The sequence below is a fragment of the Xenopus laevis genome, chromosome 1S (genome assembly GCF_017654675.1).
Source record: "Xenopus laevis strain J_2021 chromosome 1S, Xenopus_laevis_v10.1, whole genome shotgun sequence".
NCBI lineage: Eukaryota > Metazoa > Chordata > Amphibia > Anura > Pipidae > Xenopus > Xenopus laevis.
In genome coordinates, this window is record NC_054372.1 from 26,247,404 (window position 1) to 26,263,505 (window position 16,102).

General features: G+C 38.5%; 1 protein-coding gene across 1 annotated transcript in view; it reads left to right on the forward strand.

The window, feature by feature from the left end:
• Window positions 1-532: 532 nt before the first annotated feature.
• Window positions 533-16,102, forward strand: part of slc30a9.S (solute carrier family 30 (zinc transporter), member 9 S homeolog) — a 39,503-nt gene continuing 23,933 nt past the window's right edge. The window contains 7 exon segments of the mRNA NM_001093693.1: window positions 533-719; window positions 4,481-4,642; window positions 9,833-9,895; window positions 10,160-10,259; window positions 11,364-11,456; window positions 13,481-13,563; window positions 15,397-15,455. Coding sequence (NP_001087162.1) covers window positions 638-719; window positions 4,481-4,642; window positions 9,833-9,895; window positions 10,160-10,259; window positions 11,364-11,456; window positions 13,481-13,563; window positions 15,397-15,455 — 642 coding nt within the window. The 5' untranslated portion in view covers window positions 533-637.

The following is a 16,102-nucleotide window of genomic DNA, read 5'->3' on the forward strand; positions in this document are numbered from 1 at the left end:
CATGGGATCTTTTATACAGAAATCAGTTATCCATTAAGCTTTGAAATACAGCAATGCTCATTTAGAAAAACAATTTCTAATTGATTGATTTCCTTATTTCTGTTTCTATATTAACAAGAAATGAACTGCACTCCATAATAATGAAGCCGTGTCAAGGCGAGTGATCTCGGTATTTAATTGGTTTTCATTTGGCATGGGGTTTCACAAGGCTGAAAACCGAACAGAAAGTTGAGACCCTTATAAAAACTGTTTCGGGTCAAAACCAAACAGATGGCAAACCTAATACATATTGAAATGTGAACTATTCCACAGTCTTTTTACAAGTGACAAAACACTTTATTGAAACGATATAAGGGGCAAAATTGGTGCTTCCAGTACTGATTTCGACTTCCTATTGTGCGGCCTGCCTCAAAGTATTGGAATGACAACTTGTTTTCTATGTTCCTGACAGAGCTGTAAAAATCCTAATGTGGTGACCTCCCCGAGCCAATAGACGGCTTGGGTGCAATTTCCTTCATTCCTATTGGCTGTTGAGCTCCGGCTTGTCGCGCTGTAATGACGTGTCACACCGGTGCCCAGACACAAACAGAGGGATAGGCTGATTATTGGTGGTCGCCGAGTGCGACTGAAGCCCAGTATGGCCGGGATATACGCCCGGAGCTGGCCCTCACTATTCCGGCTTTACATGCGCTGTGCTGGGACGAGGTGTAGCGGTCACGGTGAGTAACCCGGGCTAATAAGGAACTCGCTAAGGTTTCATTGAACTAGAACTTATGAGACAGCTGTGATATCCCCTGTTCTAACTCTGACAGTTGTGATTAGAGCTGGAGGTCCCGGGTCATGGAAGAAGGTTGAGGGTCTTATCTGGGGGGTAGGGGTCGCTACTTGAATCATACATGGACGCCATTCAACTACAACTCCCAGAAACCTCAGCTGCGGGCTTAATGTTCCTTATAAAACGACAATATTAAACTCTGATTAAACTTTGAAATATGTTGTCATTTATCCACCCCATGTATAATAATCAGAACTCCAGACAGATGCCTTCCTAGCCTGTCCTCAAACTCAAACCAACTTTAATGATCATGCATTGGGAAACTTGCTCCTTGTTGCAGCATCTGGGAGTTCACAACATTACATGGCAGTTCTAGGTCATTTGCCTCTTCTTCACCATCATCCTTCTTATCCCCGACCTTACTGTCTCTATAATATCCCTGTGTTTATTTCAATTGATTTTGCTATTTGCAGCTCAAAAAGTGTTGCAGGGCTCTGTACTGGGTCCCTTGCTTTTCAACTTGTTTATTAAAGGGCACTTGTTAGTTAAAAATGTTATCCCCAACCAAAGGTGCTGGCTAATAGAGCCCCCATTCCGGTTGGGGATAACTAGTTTTTTAAAAATAAATAAATTCCCCACGCTAGAGCTAGGCTACCCGCACCGGGAGGTCACCGGTCACTCACATGCGCATGACGTCGCATACACTTTATGCGCATGCGAGTGACCGGACATGGCTGCTGGAATGGGAGCTCCCTCCTTGTAAACACAAACGAGGAATTGTAATGTGTCGCTTGCACAAATAAAAAGCAATTTTTAACTAATTATAGACCTCAACAACTTCCTCGCAAAGCTTGCAACAAGATTGTTTGAACACTCGCAGTGTATGTAATACGTTTTTTCGACAACATTTTTAACAAAACCCCAGAGCAGTTGTTAATGGTAATCTTTGCATTCCCTTTGGACTCTTACATTACGTATCCGTTTTGTGGTTGGGCAACCGGTATAATGCAAACTGAAACGATTGCGCTAGTAGTGTGTATTCTACACAGTCCCCGTGGATACACTGGCTGTGGCAAGAATGTTTTTAAAAGTGCTGTGCCTAAAAACGTTGTACTTTTGGTAAATTGCTGTTTAACATGAACACAATAGTGATATGTTCTGCCGTTCTGTTAAAGGAGAAGCAAACCCTTAAGTTAAAAAAAACCCTACACCCCTAGCCTACATAGACCCTCCCCCCAGCCTAGCTGCTACCCCGTGCCAATGCCCCTAAGTCTTTACTCACCCCTCGGTGCAGATTCTATCCACCGGAGTTCACAGGCACAATCTTCTTCTCTTCGGTAATCTTCAGGAAGTAAGTGCCATATTGGCGCATGCGCAGTTGGAGCAATTTTCTGTTTCGCGACAACTGCGCATGTGCAGAACTCACGGAAATTGCCGAAGCACTGGGAGAAGACCCGAAGATTACAGAAGTGGCTAAAGATAGTGCCCGTGAACTCGTGAACAGAATCTACAGCAAGGGGTTAGTAAAGCCTTAGAGGCATTTGCCCGGGGTAGCAGCGAGGCTGTGGGGGAGGAGGGAGGGGGGGTCTATGTAGGGTACGGGGGTAGGGTTTTTTTAACTTTGGGGTTTGCTTCTCCTTTAAAAAGAGCCATATTTTTTATTATAAAGAATTAAAGGATTATTATTTTGTATTACCTTTACATACTGATTTTCTCTGTTTTATTGAGGATCGTTCACTTTAATAGACATAATAAGGTCTGTATAAACCAAACCTTCATTTAGCTCAGCCACAGTCAGTCTTTCAGATTAGGTGGGGCTCATTATTTAGAAAAACAGCAGGAAATTGGAAAGTAAAGGTGGCCATACACTATAAGATGCATTCATTTGGCAAGGTCACTGAATGAGTGGATCTATCTCCTGATTTGCTCACCAAAGACAGGTCAATAAATGGCTAATCCATTCGTTCGGCCCTAGGAAAAACAATCTGATCCGATGGAAATGGGCACCAACACAATGAGCACCGCATCAACTAGCTGATACGTTCCCGTGAAAAATCAAACCACAGGGATGACTCAAAGTAGACTCTGGAAATAAGCAGATGTACAACCATTCAAAGCACATAGTCCCATTCTGTACGCTACAAATAGTGCCATACAAGTCTTTGTTTAGACCCATACAATGCATACTGTTAGGCACTGCATTCTGTGCATAACTTCTAAACAGAGTATAGAGTAATCATTACTGTTTTGTTTTCTGTAGAACATTTTCTGCTCTCAAGTTCAAGTACCGTTGGCCAGGAATGGTGCAGAACAATTTGCAATTGTGGGAAGCAATTCAATGGACTGACAGTTGTGCTGTTGGACAGCTGCTGCATTAGTTATTAGGCTGTTTTTTTTTGTAAAAAAACATAGTGATTGAATCCCACTTCTAGCAAACATTTCTTTGCTGGCATGGTCTATCTGATTAAATAATGCAAAAATCTAGGGAGGAAGCTGACATGTCTCAAATGATGTCAAAATCATGCCTTTGGATTAACTTGTCCCAAAAAGAGCTTATGGAGGTGGTGAACTGAGGCTTGAGAAAGGGTGTTGGCCCGAAACTTTGCCTAGTTTGTTGGCACAGTAAACCGCTTTCACAGGATTCGGAGTGCTGCAGCATGTGTTTCTTGGAGGTGGTGAACTATAGTGCAGGTATATAAAAATGTATAGTTTTCATTTTAACCGTAGCCATATGGATGTTTATAATCTTGTTTAATGAGGTATATCATTTTCATTAACTTAAATAAATTGTGTTAAATAGGATCTTAGATTTCTCTTCCATAACTCTGCCCTTATGACTTGGTAAGTTTTTTGCTTCGTTACTAATTAGAGGCCATACAAGAGCTACTTTATTGAAACAACTGTAATCATGCCATTAAGATTATATTCAATAATGAAGTCACGTTGATTGAAGCTTGATGCATTATTGGTTGCACATGACATCTCATTTGTTTTGCCATGCCAAGATATTCATATTGGAAGCAGAAATTATTTCTAGCTCAGAATGACCAGTTTACAAAATTTGCTTCTAAAAGCAAAGAACAGTTAAAGGGTAACACGCTGGATGTTTGTTCTCCTCTTCAGTCCAGAGGACGTGGAATCCATGATTTCCATGATTAATAATTGTCATATTGCTTGACTGGTATATAGTAACAAAGCCATTAATCTCTGTAGTCTGAAACCTTGCATTTTAAAACACGTATCAGTCTTGAAAACCTTTCTCGACACTTGCCTTGGATACGGAGCTCACATTAATATGTAGTTCAGGGGCCTTTACAGATGTGTATTACAACCAACATTGACACTGCATTCTTGCAGCACTCACTGACTGCTTAAAGCAGACCTATCACCTACACATAAAAAGCCGTATAATAAAAGTTGTTTGCAAATTAAACATGGAACCCAAATTCTTTTTTTTTTTCATTAAAACATCCATATCTGTTATAAAGGTGTTTAAATATCTGAGATGTCAATCATATATTACCTGTCCCACCTTTATGCCTGCCTCCTAACTCTCTATAATTGTGTAGGGCACTGTGTATAGGCATTAGGTCCCCTATTCTGGTGCATACACAATATTTTGGGGTGTTAGGGTAGTAGAAGTTAGGGTAATGCCACATGAACGTATTCTGAAGAGCTTATGTAGTCATTAATTTCTTTTTGCAGGTTGGCAAAATGCACTGGAAAGCAAAGGACTTCTATATTTTCTGCCATCAAGCTACTTGCCTATTCAAGCACATATTCGGCTTTATTCTTCCAGTGATCAGAAGGAAGACGGTGGATCCAAAGGAACCAGTGCAGCAAGTTCCCCTGAAAAATCTATGGCAGGTATGAAACCATTGGGAGTTGTATCCGGTGAATCAATTGCAGAACATTACGTGTTCTTTCTATAGTTAGACATTATGATCTATAAATATTTACCCCATGAAAAACTGGTTCCTTTTTAGAAGCAATAGCATGCATTATTAAAAGAGTAAAACAGCATTATTGCTAGGGGAGAGACTGTTCCATTCTGAACAGTTAAGTAGTTAACTGAGCAGTTAAGTAGTTAATTAAAGGACACATCAACCCAAAAAGTAATGTTTTTGCCTCATAAAAGAAAATACAATTTTGAGCAACTTTCCAATATGAATTTATTAATAATACTAATTTATCCAGCAAGACAGGTCTTTCAATCTGTTGTGTTGCATTGTTTGAAATCCAGAGACACCAGGGCAGAGAAAAGAAAGGGACAAGCACTGCTTTCAGTAGCTATACAGATACAAATAACTTAAACATAGAAAATTTGTAATGAATGTATATTGCAAAGTTGCTTAGAATTATGATTTTTTTTTTAACAGGCAAAAAAATATTTTTATGTGTTGACGTCCTTTAAAGGGGGTTGTTCACCTTTAAATTAACTTTTAGTATGATGTAGAGAGTGATATTCTGAGACAATTTGCAATTGGTTTTCATGTTTTTTGAATTATTTAGCTTTTTATTCAGCAGCTCTCCAGTTTGCAATCTGGTTGCTAGGATCCAAATTACCCTAGCAACCATAACCTAGCAGAATAGGAAGACGATTTATAAAATGTAGCAATAACAATACATTTGTAGCTTTACAGAGCAATTGTTTTTTGATGGGGTCCCCATTTGAAAGCTGGATAGAATCAGAAGAAAGTCAAATGAAAGCAAATAATTTCAAAACTATAAAAAATAAATAATGAAGAACAATTGAAAAGTTGCTTAGAATTGGCCATTCTATAACATACTAAAAGTTAACTGAAAGGTGAACCACCACTTTAATAGATACTACCAACAGAATGAAAACCCAAAGCAAAGTTAATGGCTTTACCTAAAATATTGTGCAGTTATATTAGAATAATTTTAACCCAAGTGAGAATACAAATATTTATTTACTCTGAGCCTAGAATCCTCTTCAAAGGTACTGTCTTCCCAAAATGGTCAAATGTTTTAAATAACTATCATGAATTTTTTATACACTTTAGGGGCCTTTATCATGCTGTGTTAAACATTGGAGAAAAACATCACCATTGATGTTGCCATTTGCAACCAATCAGCAATAAGATATCAACAGTTAGAAGAAATGAAGCAAAGATCTGATTTTGATCTGGTTGCTATGGGCAATATCGCCAGTGATGATTTTCTCCACTGCTCTACAAAGCATGATAAATAGGCTAAATAGGCTCCCTAATTTATTGCCGTGCAGTTTCAGTTTTCTGTTACTGTCAAAATTTCCAAACGGCTAATGCTTTTGTGCATTATTTAAATTGCTATAGGAAGCCTAGCTCTGTTTAAAGACCTCAGATTCCTTTAGCAATGTACAGAACAGTGATCAAATAGGATCTTGGACATCTAGAGTCTGAATTATGTGCTAGAAGGAAAGCTCCAAGACAGTTTATTGCGAACAGATTAGCCACAATAGTGCAAGCTAGAACACTTTATTTATTCTGCAGAATTCTTTACCATACCTGAGTAAACAGCTCTAGACACTGTCTCTGTTTGTTTAGGATAGAAGCTGCCATATAAGTTTGATGTGACATCACTTCCTGCCTGAGTCTCTCCCTGCTCACTTACAGCTCTGAGCTCAGATTGCAGCAGGGATGGGAGGGGGAGAGGAGCAAACTGAGCATGCTCAAGCCCTGCCCTGGAGGTTTATGCTGAAAACAGGAAGTCTGATACAGAAGCCCATGTGTACACAATAGAAGGAAAGAAATGTGTTTCTTTTGACAGAGGACTCAGAGCATCATTACTTTGAGGGTTTACTGGTGTATTTATATAGCTCTTTCTGGTAAACCTTCCTTAATTTTAGCATTTCCTTCTCCTTTAACTATTATTTATTTATAAATTTTTCTGTGTGTGCCTTTATGCCCTGTGGCTTATGACACAAGTAGTGTTTCTGCACTAGTGTAAAGCAGTTAGGTTGTAAGTGATAGATCAATAGGTACAAACCTGTAAAAAAGAAAGATTCGGCTGAATACCGAACCGAATCCTTAATAGAAGCTCCTACAATGCTATCATGTGCCTTACACAAAAAAACTATATATTAAAGGGATACTGTCATGGGGAAAAACATTTTTTTCCAAATGAATCCGTTAATAGTGCTGCTCCAGCAGAATTCTGCACTGAAATCCATTTCTCAAAAGAGCAAACAGATTTTTTTATATTCAATTTTGAAATCTGACATGGGGCTAGACATATTGTCAATTTCCCAGCTGCCCCAAGTCATGTGACTTGTGCTCTGATAAACTTCAATCACTCTTTACTGCTGTACTGCAAGTTGGAGTGATATCACCCCCTCCCTTTTCTCCCCCACCAGCCAAACAAAAGAACAATGAGAAGGTAACCAGATAACAGCTCCCTAACACACGATAACAGCTGCCTGGTAGATCTAAGAACAACACTCAATAGTAAAAACCCATGTCTCACTGAGACACATTCAGTTACATTAAGAAGGAAAAACAGCAGCCTGGCAGAAAGCATTTTTCTCCTAAATTGCAGGCACAAGTCACATGACTGGGGGCAGCTGGGAAATTGACAAAATGTCTAGCCCCATGTCAGATTTCAAAATTGAATATAAAAAAATCTGTTTGCTCTTTTGAGAAATGGATTTCAGTGCAGAATTTTGCTGGAGTAGCACTATTAACTGATGCGTTTTGAAAAAAAACATGTTTTCCGATGACAGGATCCCTTTAACATAAAAGGTTTCTGATATGAAGCATATGTGGAGATTATAGCAAAAATATGTTGGCAGTCAGTGACTTTTAAACATGCAGTAATAGCAATGGTTTGCGGTTTATGCTACCTTTTACTGAAACTTGGGATCCCTGTTGTTGAGGTTCTACCATTGGATTACTCACCACATTAATATTTGCTCCGTGGAACATAGTGCTTCTTTGCTAATTAACCCTGAATATCTAGTGCTGCTACAGCACCTTGACCAGGATCTATCCTGGAACTGGCTCTTCCTCACACAGTTTCTGTGCTCTTGCTTGGACTCCTCTGGACCTGTTTGAATCTCCATTCACCTGAAAGATGGAAGAAAGAGGCCGATCCTTTTTAAACACAGGATTATTAAGATGGGAAGTAACATTAACTATAACTACGTAGACTGCAGTTTAAGAGTTGTGTCTTTATTGTACAGGTAAGGTGTTTGTAAAGGCTTTCTTTCAGTTCTCTCTGTATAAGGTTCGTCACACAGAGTTAGGAGCCACCAAATCTTCCTTGTCTTCACAATGAACACTGGCACCTGAGGAAGGATCTGTTTGATCCGAAACATGTAGTGCAGTTGAATAAAGGATCACTTGTTTGACTGCAGTGATTCTTCAGAGTGATGTATCTTAATTATAGAACCTTTTGACAGTCTTTTCTATAATGACATTTCATTCCCCTGTAAATGTTCTGGCCTTGTTCACAAATAACCTGTGGATTCATCATAGTTTAGAGTTGGACCAACGCAAATTGTTGAAAAGAGACTTAGCATCTTGCACTTCTTTTTATGTAGTGCCCAACTGCAGTAGAATATCATACAAGCAAGTAGTAAAAAAGTTAAATGTAATGTTTTGCTGCAAAGGAGTAAAACAAAAGTGGTTTTGCCCATTGTGGTGTGTGGATATTTTAATTGCATAATTTCAAGCTTCATATTCCCTAACATCATATTTATTTTAACCAAAACATCTGCTTTCATTAGCAACGCAACCTGATGTTCATTTCCAAAAATAGATCACTTTGCAGCACATCTGCTCGAAAAATTATTTTCTTTTTTCCATTATCTTTATGATTCCAGATGAGGAATTTAAATGATTGATCTCTAGGCTTTCAGCCTAATTAGGTGCTTTGTTAAGGTGGCCATACATGCAGAAATAAGCTCGTTTGGCAAAATCGCCAAATGAGCGGATCTCTCCCTGATATGCACACCTTAAGGTGGGCAATATCGGAATGATCTAATTGTGAGCCCTAGGGCCCAACAGTGGGATCACAATACTGAGAATACACCGAATGGACCGAAGACCTCATCAGTGAACCAAGGCTGTCCTCCATCGACGGAATTTGGGGCAGATATCGATCAGGGCAGCCGTTGGCGAGCCCCATACACTGCCATACACTAAGTTGGCAACTTATTGGGCAGTGTATGGGACTCACCGACTGGCTTCACTGATCCCATCTTTGGGTCTGTATATGGTGACCATAAATACTGGGAAGCCAGGAATTTTGGGTGTCCTAAATAGAAGTGGGATAAATTCAAGAGAAATTACAGACTCCTTAGGTTGGTTTTTGGTAACATCCACTGTTACAGGCTCTAAGGGAAAGGGGAAAATAACAATATTGTTCAGCTGTATCCAGCATTTGAGTTCAGCTTTCAACAATTAGAGAGCAGAAGTTTTAATATCTCTCCTGTATACACTGTTCTGCAAACAAACATCCAATTGTTATACAGCATATTATATACTGTACTAACATATGCCCCTCTATGGTCAGTACTGTCTTTTTACTAACACTGCCCCTGCATATTCCCACTTGTTTGTATTATGCCATTAAGTGCACATTTCTCATTTTCTGTATACCATCTTATTATGTAAGTTCCAGCTTTTTTGATATTGTTCCAAATAGAGAAAAATGTAACCTGGAGAGCATTGTACGTTTTTTTATCAACATAGAGTATTTATTGCAGGAATGTCTTGCACTTGTGCCTTCCTCAGGTGCATGACTTAATGACAAAAGCAAACAAACATATAAACTCTTCACTCCACCAATAAGTTCTGCCAGCTCCAAGGTGTGGCCAGGTATATAGAGTAATATAGAAACTATATAGAAAATATAGTACTGTCTTCTAGTGACCTACTCCATAATGGCACCTTCAAATCACAAGTAATCACACCAGTATACTGTAATTCACTGCAATGCACTCTGAAACAAGACTGGAGTAAAGGACAAGCTTGTATGTTTTGATATTGTATATAGCAAATATTAAGCTCAATAATAGCACAGAAATAATATGTATTATACATTGCTTTACAGGACTGGATCCTAGCAAACCTGAACAAAAAAGCACTTTCCCTCCAGATCCTATTCAAGTTAAAGGTGAGTATTAAGCTCCTAGAGCAGTGTTTCATAACCCAAATTAAACAAATTACTCAAAAGCTGGTTTAGCACAGATTCACATTAAACTGATCAAACTGACAAATTAAGGAGCTTTGTTTAAGGAGCCATGGGTCATAATGGAAAATATTGGGATTTCAACATCATGGAGGTGACACATATGTTTTTTTTAAAGTATAGGATATTTGGTTGAAATAGTATGGTTAATAAAATGAAATCTTTATAATTGTATTTATATTGATCCAGTGAAGGCAGTCTTAAAGAAGAGAGAGTATGGGACAAAATATATGAAGAATAACTTCATCACTGGGGTGAGAGCTCTGAACGAATTCTGCCTAAAGCCTAGGTAACTATTGTATAGTTTTAAGTAAAATATCTTTCTGAATTGTATATTTGTTATACTGAGATTATTTGTGTTGTTACAGCATACATACTTGTGGCTTGTATAAAGTTACACCTTTGCCTCATGTAAATGCTGCAGCTCAACATCTCTTATGCCTGTACTGAATATACCTGACTTGTTACTCAAACCAGTATGGCATCTCTTCTTTTATTAAAGCTTGTTCCAGGGGCCCTGATACTGGGAGCCCAGGTTAAGGTAAATGTTGTGTTTGCCTTGTCTTTAAACCTGTCATGACTTGATGATTTTAACACGGCTTGCTCCTGCTGGAGTGCTGTGCTCTATCTAAACTATACAATACTTTACTCATACTTTCTTACCGTGCAGGATTATATCTAAACACATTCAAATTCAAGTACTAGCATTTTACAATGCAAGATATTAATCTGAAGCCAATAGGCTTCAGTTCTTCTTAAGGGCTAGGTTACATATAGGGGGTTATGTAATACAAGACACTATTTTTTCCCAGGAGCAGTAAACCATAGAAACCAATCAGCAGGTAGAATTTACTGGTCACCTGTTTAAACGCAAAAATCTAATTGGATGCTGTGGTTTACTGTTAAAGGAGAACTCAAGCCCCCCCACTAATAAAAACCCTAGTACCCTACATAGTCCCCCCCCCTGCTCCCCCCCGCATAGGTGATAACACCTATAAGTGCCCCTAATCCTTTACTCACTTATAAGTGCAGAGTAAGCACAGTGGAGCTCATGGGCTTCAGGCTCTTTGGATTTCTTCGGGAAGTGAGTGTCGTATTGGCGCATACACAGTTGGAGCAGTCTTCCGGTTTGTAGCAACTGCATATGCGCCAAAAGTGACAGAAATTGCCGAAGGGAAGAGGCCAAGAAGAATAAAGAGGAGCTGGAAGATGGCGCCCATGAGCTAGTAAATCATGGGCAGAAACACACCTGGCTGAAATGTGTGTGCAAACATGCTTGTATTTTCCACAGATGCTTTTACGGTGCATTACAGTTTTGTAATAATTCCACATGTGACATGCTAAACCGACTTCTAACCACCCATTTTAATTCCAATCTTTACTCTTACCTTAGTGACTTGGAGTCATTGCGGAAAATCAGGCGCAGAAGCCCCCATGATGATACTGAAGCGTTTACAGTATATCTGAGGTCTGATGTGGAGGCAAAGTAAGTCTGAAAATAGTATGCTTGCCTTCATTTACTATATCCTTTAACATATACAGTAATACAGTCAAAGTTATTGATCGAGATTAATGAAACAGGATGTCTTCACATTAGTCTAGGTGCATCCGTTTTTTTATGCTTAGGCAGCTGCTAATAGCCAGTGCTTATATCCAGTGTTCTACACAGCAATAATGGATTTTAGCAAACAATATATTGTTTTATATATAGTTTATATAGATATTTTGTTATATGTGTGTGTGTAAATATCCACATTGTTGTTCATTGGGAGGGTTTGAACTTGATGTATTCTGGTATGAAAGTGACACTATGCAATTCTGCATTGTTATGGTTCCCCATTATTACAGGAATTCTTCAGTATAAAAATAAAAACTGCAAAATAAAAAATGTTTCTAATATAGTTAGGCAAAAAAAAAAAAGTTAGCCAAAAATGTAATGTATAATGGCTGGAGTGACTGGATGTCTAACATAATAGCCAGAGCACTACTTACTTCCAGTTTCCACTGATTGGTTACCAGGCAGTAACCGGTAACACGGAACTGTTCATTTAAATAGCTACAACATCATCTCCATTTTACAAGAAAGCAATTATTTTTGTACAGTATGTTGATGCTGTAATCTATGTGGAGTTGTTCAGTAGCTCTCCTAAAATCCCTCATATATTTGGAACACAAAAACATTTATACTATTCATTTAGAATTTCTCACTGCACCTTTGGACATAAGGGCAAAATAACATGGTGGACTGAAGGTACCTGCTTTTCCACTTTGGTTGGTAGAAAGAAGAAGAATAAAGCAACAGCAGGTCAAGCCAGATACCATTGTGATGAAATCGATAGAATTGAAGAGGTGGTTCACCTTTAAACTAATTTTTAGTATGTTATAAAATTGTCAATTCTAAGCAACTTTTTTTTTATAGTTTATTAATTGCACACACAGACACTTTCAAGCTTTCAAATGGGGGTCACTGACCCCATCTAAAAAGCAATTGCTCTGTAATGCTGCTCATGTATTGTTATTGCTACATTTTCTAATTCATTTTCCAGTCTCTCATTCAAATAAATGCATGGTTTCTAGGGTAATTTGGATCCCAACAATCATTGCTGAAACTGCAAACTGGAGAGCTTCTGAATGAAAAGCTAAATAACTGAAAACCACAAATAATAACAAATGAAACCCAATTGCAAAATTGTCTCAGAATATCACTTTTTACTAGTGATTGCCAAATCTGACCTGTTTCACTTTGCCAAAAATTATTTTGATGCACAACCGATTTTTTTTTTTACACATGGGCATCATTTTCACAGTGAAGCTCTGTGAATAATTTCCGTCATCACTACTCTCTACATTATACTAACATTTAACTCAAGGTGAACAACCCCTTTAATGGGACACTTTGAAGCAGATGCTTATATCTTAATACACCAGAGGGCGGCCTTGTTCTCATTTTTTGTTCCTGTGATTTTACAAGGATTATTCAAATCCTTTGTGGGAATACTGATTAATATGTATGTATGGAAACAACATAGGATGCTACAGTTTGTTGTTTTTTGGCATTATATTATTCCCTGAAAATGCTGTGTTCTAATTTTTCATGGAATTAATTATAGCATGATAGTCTGGTGAGCTCACTATTACAATGTTACTACCCACAGGGGAATGTGTTGTCCTAGGTATTCTGTTTTCCTTTATATGGGAGAACATTTTTATTGGGGCATAATGTATGTTTGCTTGAACTATTTTATTTGGTCTTCATGAACTTCTAGATGTTAGAAGGTAATTGAGAATCAAAATAATAGTGTCAATGACACCAGGAAAGATACAGTGGCCAGAGAACAATACCAGAGAGTGATAATACTTTTAATTTAAAGCACAGACATGCATTCAAGATCTATGGTACGTACAGAAAATATACATGTGAATGCGTGTGAGCATTTCTGTACCAGGCTACCATATGAAGATTGACTTGGCAATCCAATACTATTATATAATAAATCTGTCTTTTTACAGAGCCTATGAGGTATGGGGAAGTCCAGAAGCCATTTTCAGGGAACGAAAAATGAGAAAAGAGGAAGAGATTGCATATAGAGAAAGTGAGTCCATATTAACAACCATCTTCAGATGAGGTTTGTAGGGGACTTTCTTTAATGATAATAATTTACATGCCAGGTAATGACCCATGGAGCATTCACAACCACTAGAAATGCGCTCAATGGCATGTATTGTAGGAATTGGTGCCAGCATTTAAAAGGTCCTTCCAGCCTCTGTGTAACTGCACTCAGGCATATGCTGTGTCTGTTAGTGCTGCAACACACAGGAGAGTATAAGAGCGTTAGTGTTTTATTATTATTTAACTCTTCAATTAGTCTTTGTTTTTTACTTTTCAACCTCATCAGCATCTTTCAGTTTTCCAGCTTTAAATGGGGGTCATTGACACGCTCAGGCCCTTTTCTTTTTATCCTCCAGTCTCTCATTCAAACCACTGTGTGGTTCTTAGGGTAAATAGAACCCTAGCAACCAGATACCTACCAAAATGTCAAACTGTAGCTGCTGAGCAAAATAAGAAATTATTTCCAAAAAACAAATGAATACGCAAACATTTTAGAAGACAAATTGTTTAAGAATACCCCTGTCTATGTCCTACTAAAACTGTTATTCCTAGATAAAAGAAAATGTCTGCGTGGGGTAAGAAAGGAGTTGGGACTGGGTAAAAAAAGCTAACCAATTTGTTTTCTCCTCAGTACTCACTTTAAGAGCAGAGACACACGCTCACACTAATCTCCCCGAACTGCCTTCCCACTGGCTAGAATGTAAAGTCGCCCGAAGTTTCCTTGTGAGGCAACTTCCGAAAACGAAGCGATCCGAGTGCCACCCCGCCGGCGATTTACATTGTAGCTGGAGGGAAGGCAGGGCAAGGCAGTTCGGGTAGATTAGTCGCCCCAAAGAAGAGGATATTTGTTCCCGGCGTCTCTGCCCTAATAGAATCGTTTTTTAGAAGCTATTTTTTTAAGAAGACTTTGCACTTGTTTTTTTTGTTTTTTTTTTTAATTCAAGGGGAGTGTGGTGCAGTTGGGAAAGTACAGGGTGTTTGCAAAAAAGTGCCAGATGATCTTCAAATATGCCGGGAGGGGGGGAGGAGACGCACTGCTAAAAGTTTGCTCTATAGACACACATACGTCACACACAGGCTGAGATCAGCTCAAATACGCAGGCAGCCCATGTGTCCATAGCCATAGTATTGAATGGATGCCCTCAATTTGTTCTGCAAAAATAACCTGTTTTTTTGGGCGGGGGGTTTTGCACAATTTTTTTTCCTGCTTCTTCTGTTAATTATTTTTGTTTTTTGGGGTAGGGGCATTGCTAATTTCCCTGTAAGAATCAAAATGCTATTAACAGCTGAAAGCATTTAAAATGTGTTCCCTGTTTTCTGGCTTAACAGGTTCCAAGCCTAAAATGAATTGCCCAGTTTTCCTTGGATGCAGACTACAGTTCTGAATAATCCTGTATATTTACAGAGACTATTTGCTAATGTATTAGACACAAACACTTACACTTTGCTGGGTTACAAATTTTTGCATTCTTCTCAGCTATTAATCGCTAGGGATGTAGCGAACTGCCGTTTATGTGTTCGCGAACGCCGGCAAAAAATGCGAACAGTTCGCGAACTGTTCGAGAACTTCGAACATCCGAAAATCGTTCGATTCGAACGATCGAAGGATTTTAATCGGTCGATCGAACGAAAATCGTTCGATTTTAGCGATCGAATGGTCGAACGATTTTTGACGCGAACGCCTATTGGCGAACGTCGTGCGACGTTCGCGAACATTCGGCGGACGCGAACAGTCGAAGTTCGCGCGAACTAGTTCGCCGGCGAACAGTTCGCTACATCCCTATTAATCGCTGTGGTTTTTTGTTTTTTTTTCCAGATTTATTTAGGAACCAGAAGCTGTTAAAAGAGTACAAAGACTTTCTAGGGAACACCAAGGTCTGTATGTTGATAATACACTTATAAGTATTTGCAGCTGTTTATGGAGTATTACATTTATGCTTATAATATTTCTGAATGATTCTGTTTAGTGCTACAGTACTGCAATATATAAATACTTGTACCTACTGTTTAGGCAAGGCCGAACTAGACAGCCTTACATTACAATGTGTTGTTACTGACCCTCACGAGAAGCAATATTTGTTTGTTAACCACACCACCTAACCAGTCATCACTCTCTATTAAAGTCCAGTAGTGTGAATGTGCTGGAAATTTATTTTTCCTTAAGAGAAGCACCCAAGTAGAGTTAATAACATTGCACAATCCACATAAAATAATTTTTGTAAAAAAAAATCATGAGAAACAACTTGCAGAGTGGAGTCTTTTAACATGTAGCAAGAATGTTTTTCTCTAATTTGTAATTTTTTTCTAAACTGTGCAACTGGTCTGTTCGCGCCCCCAATAAACGACATTCAGATGCAATCAGATGAATACCCCAAAAAACAACTCGCATTTGCCCATCTAAGTATTGGTCCAATCTCTGAACGCTGTACTTATTTTTATCGGTTTAAGACAAGAAATGTCTCTTGTTTTCCATTTTTCAAGAAAAAAATACATTGCAAAGAGCCTACATTAAAAGGAATAGT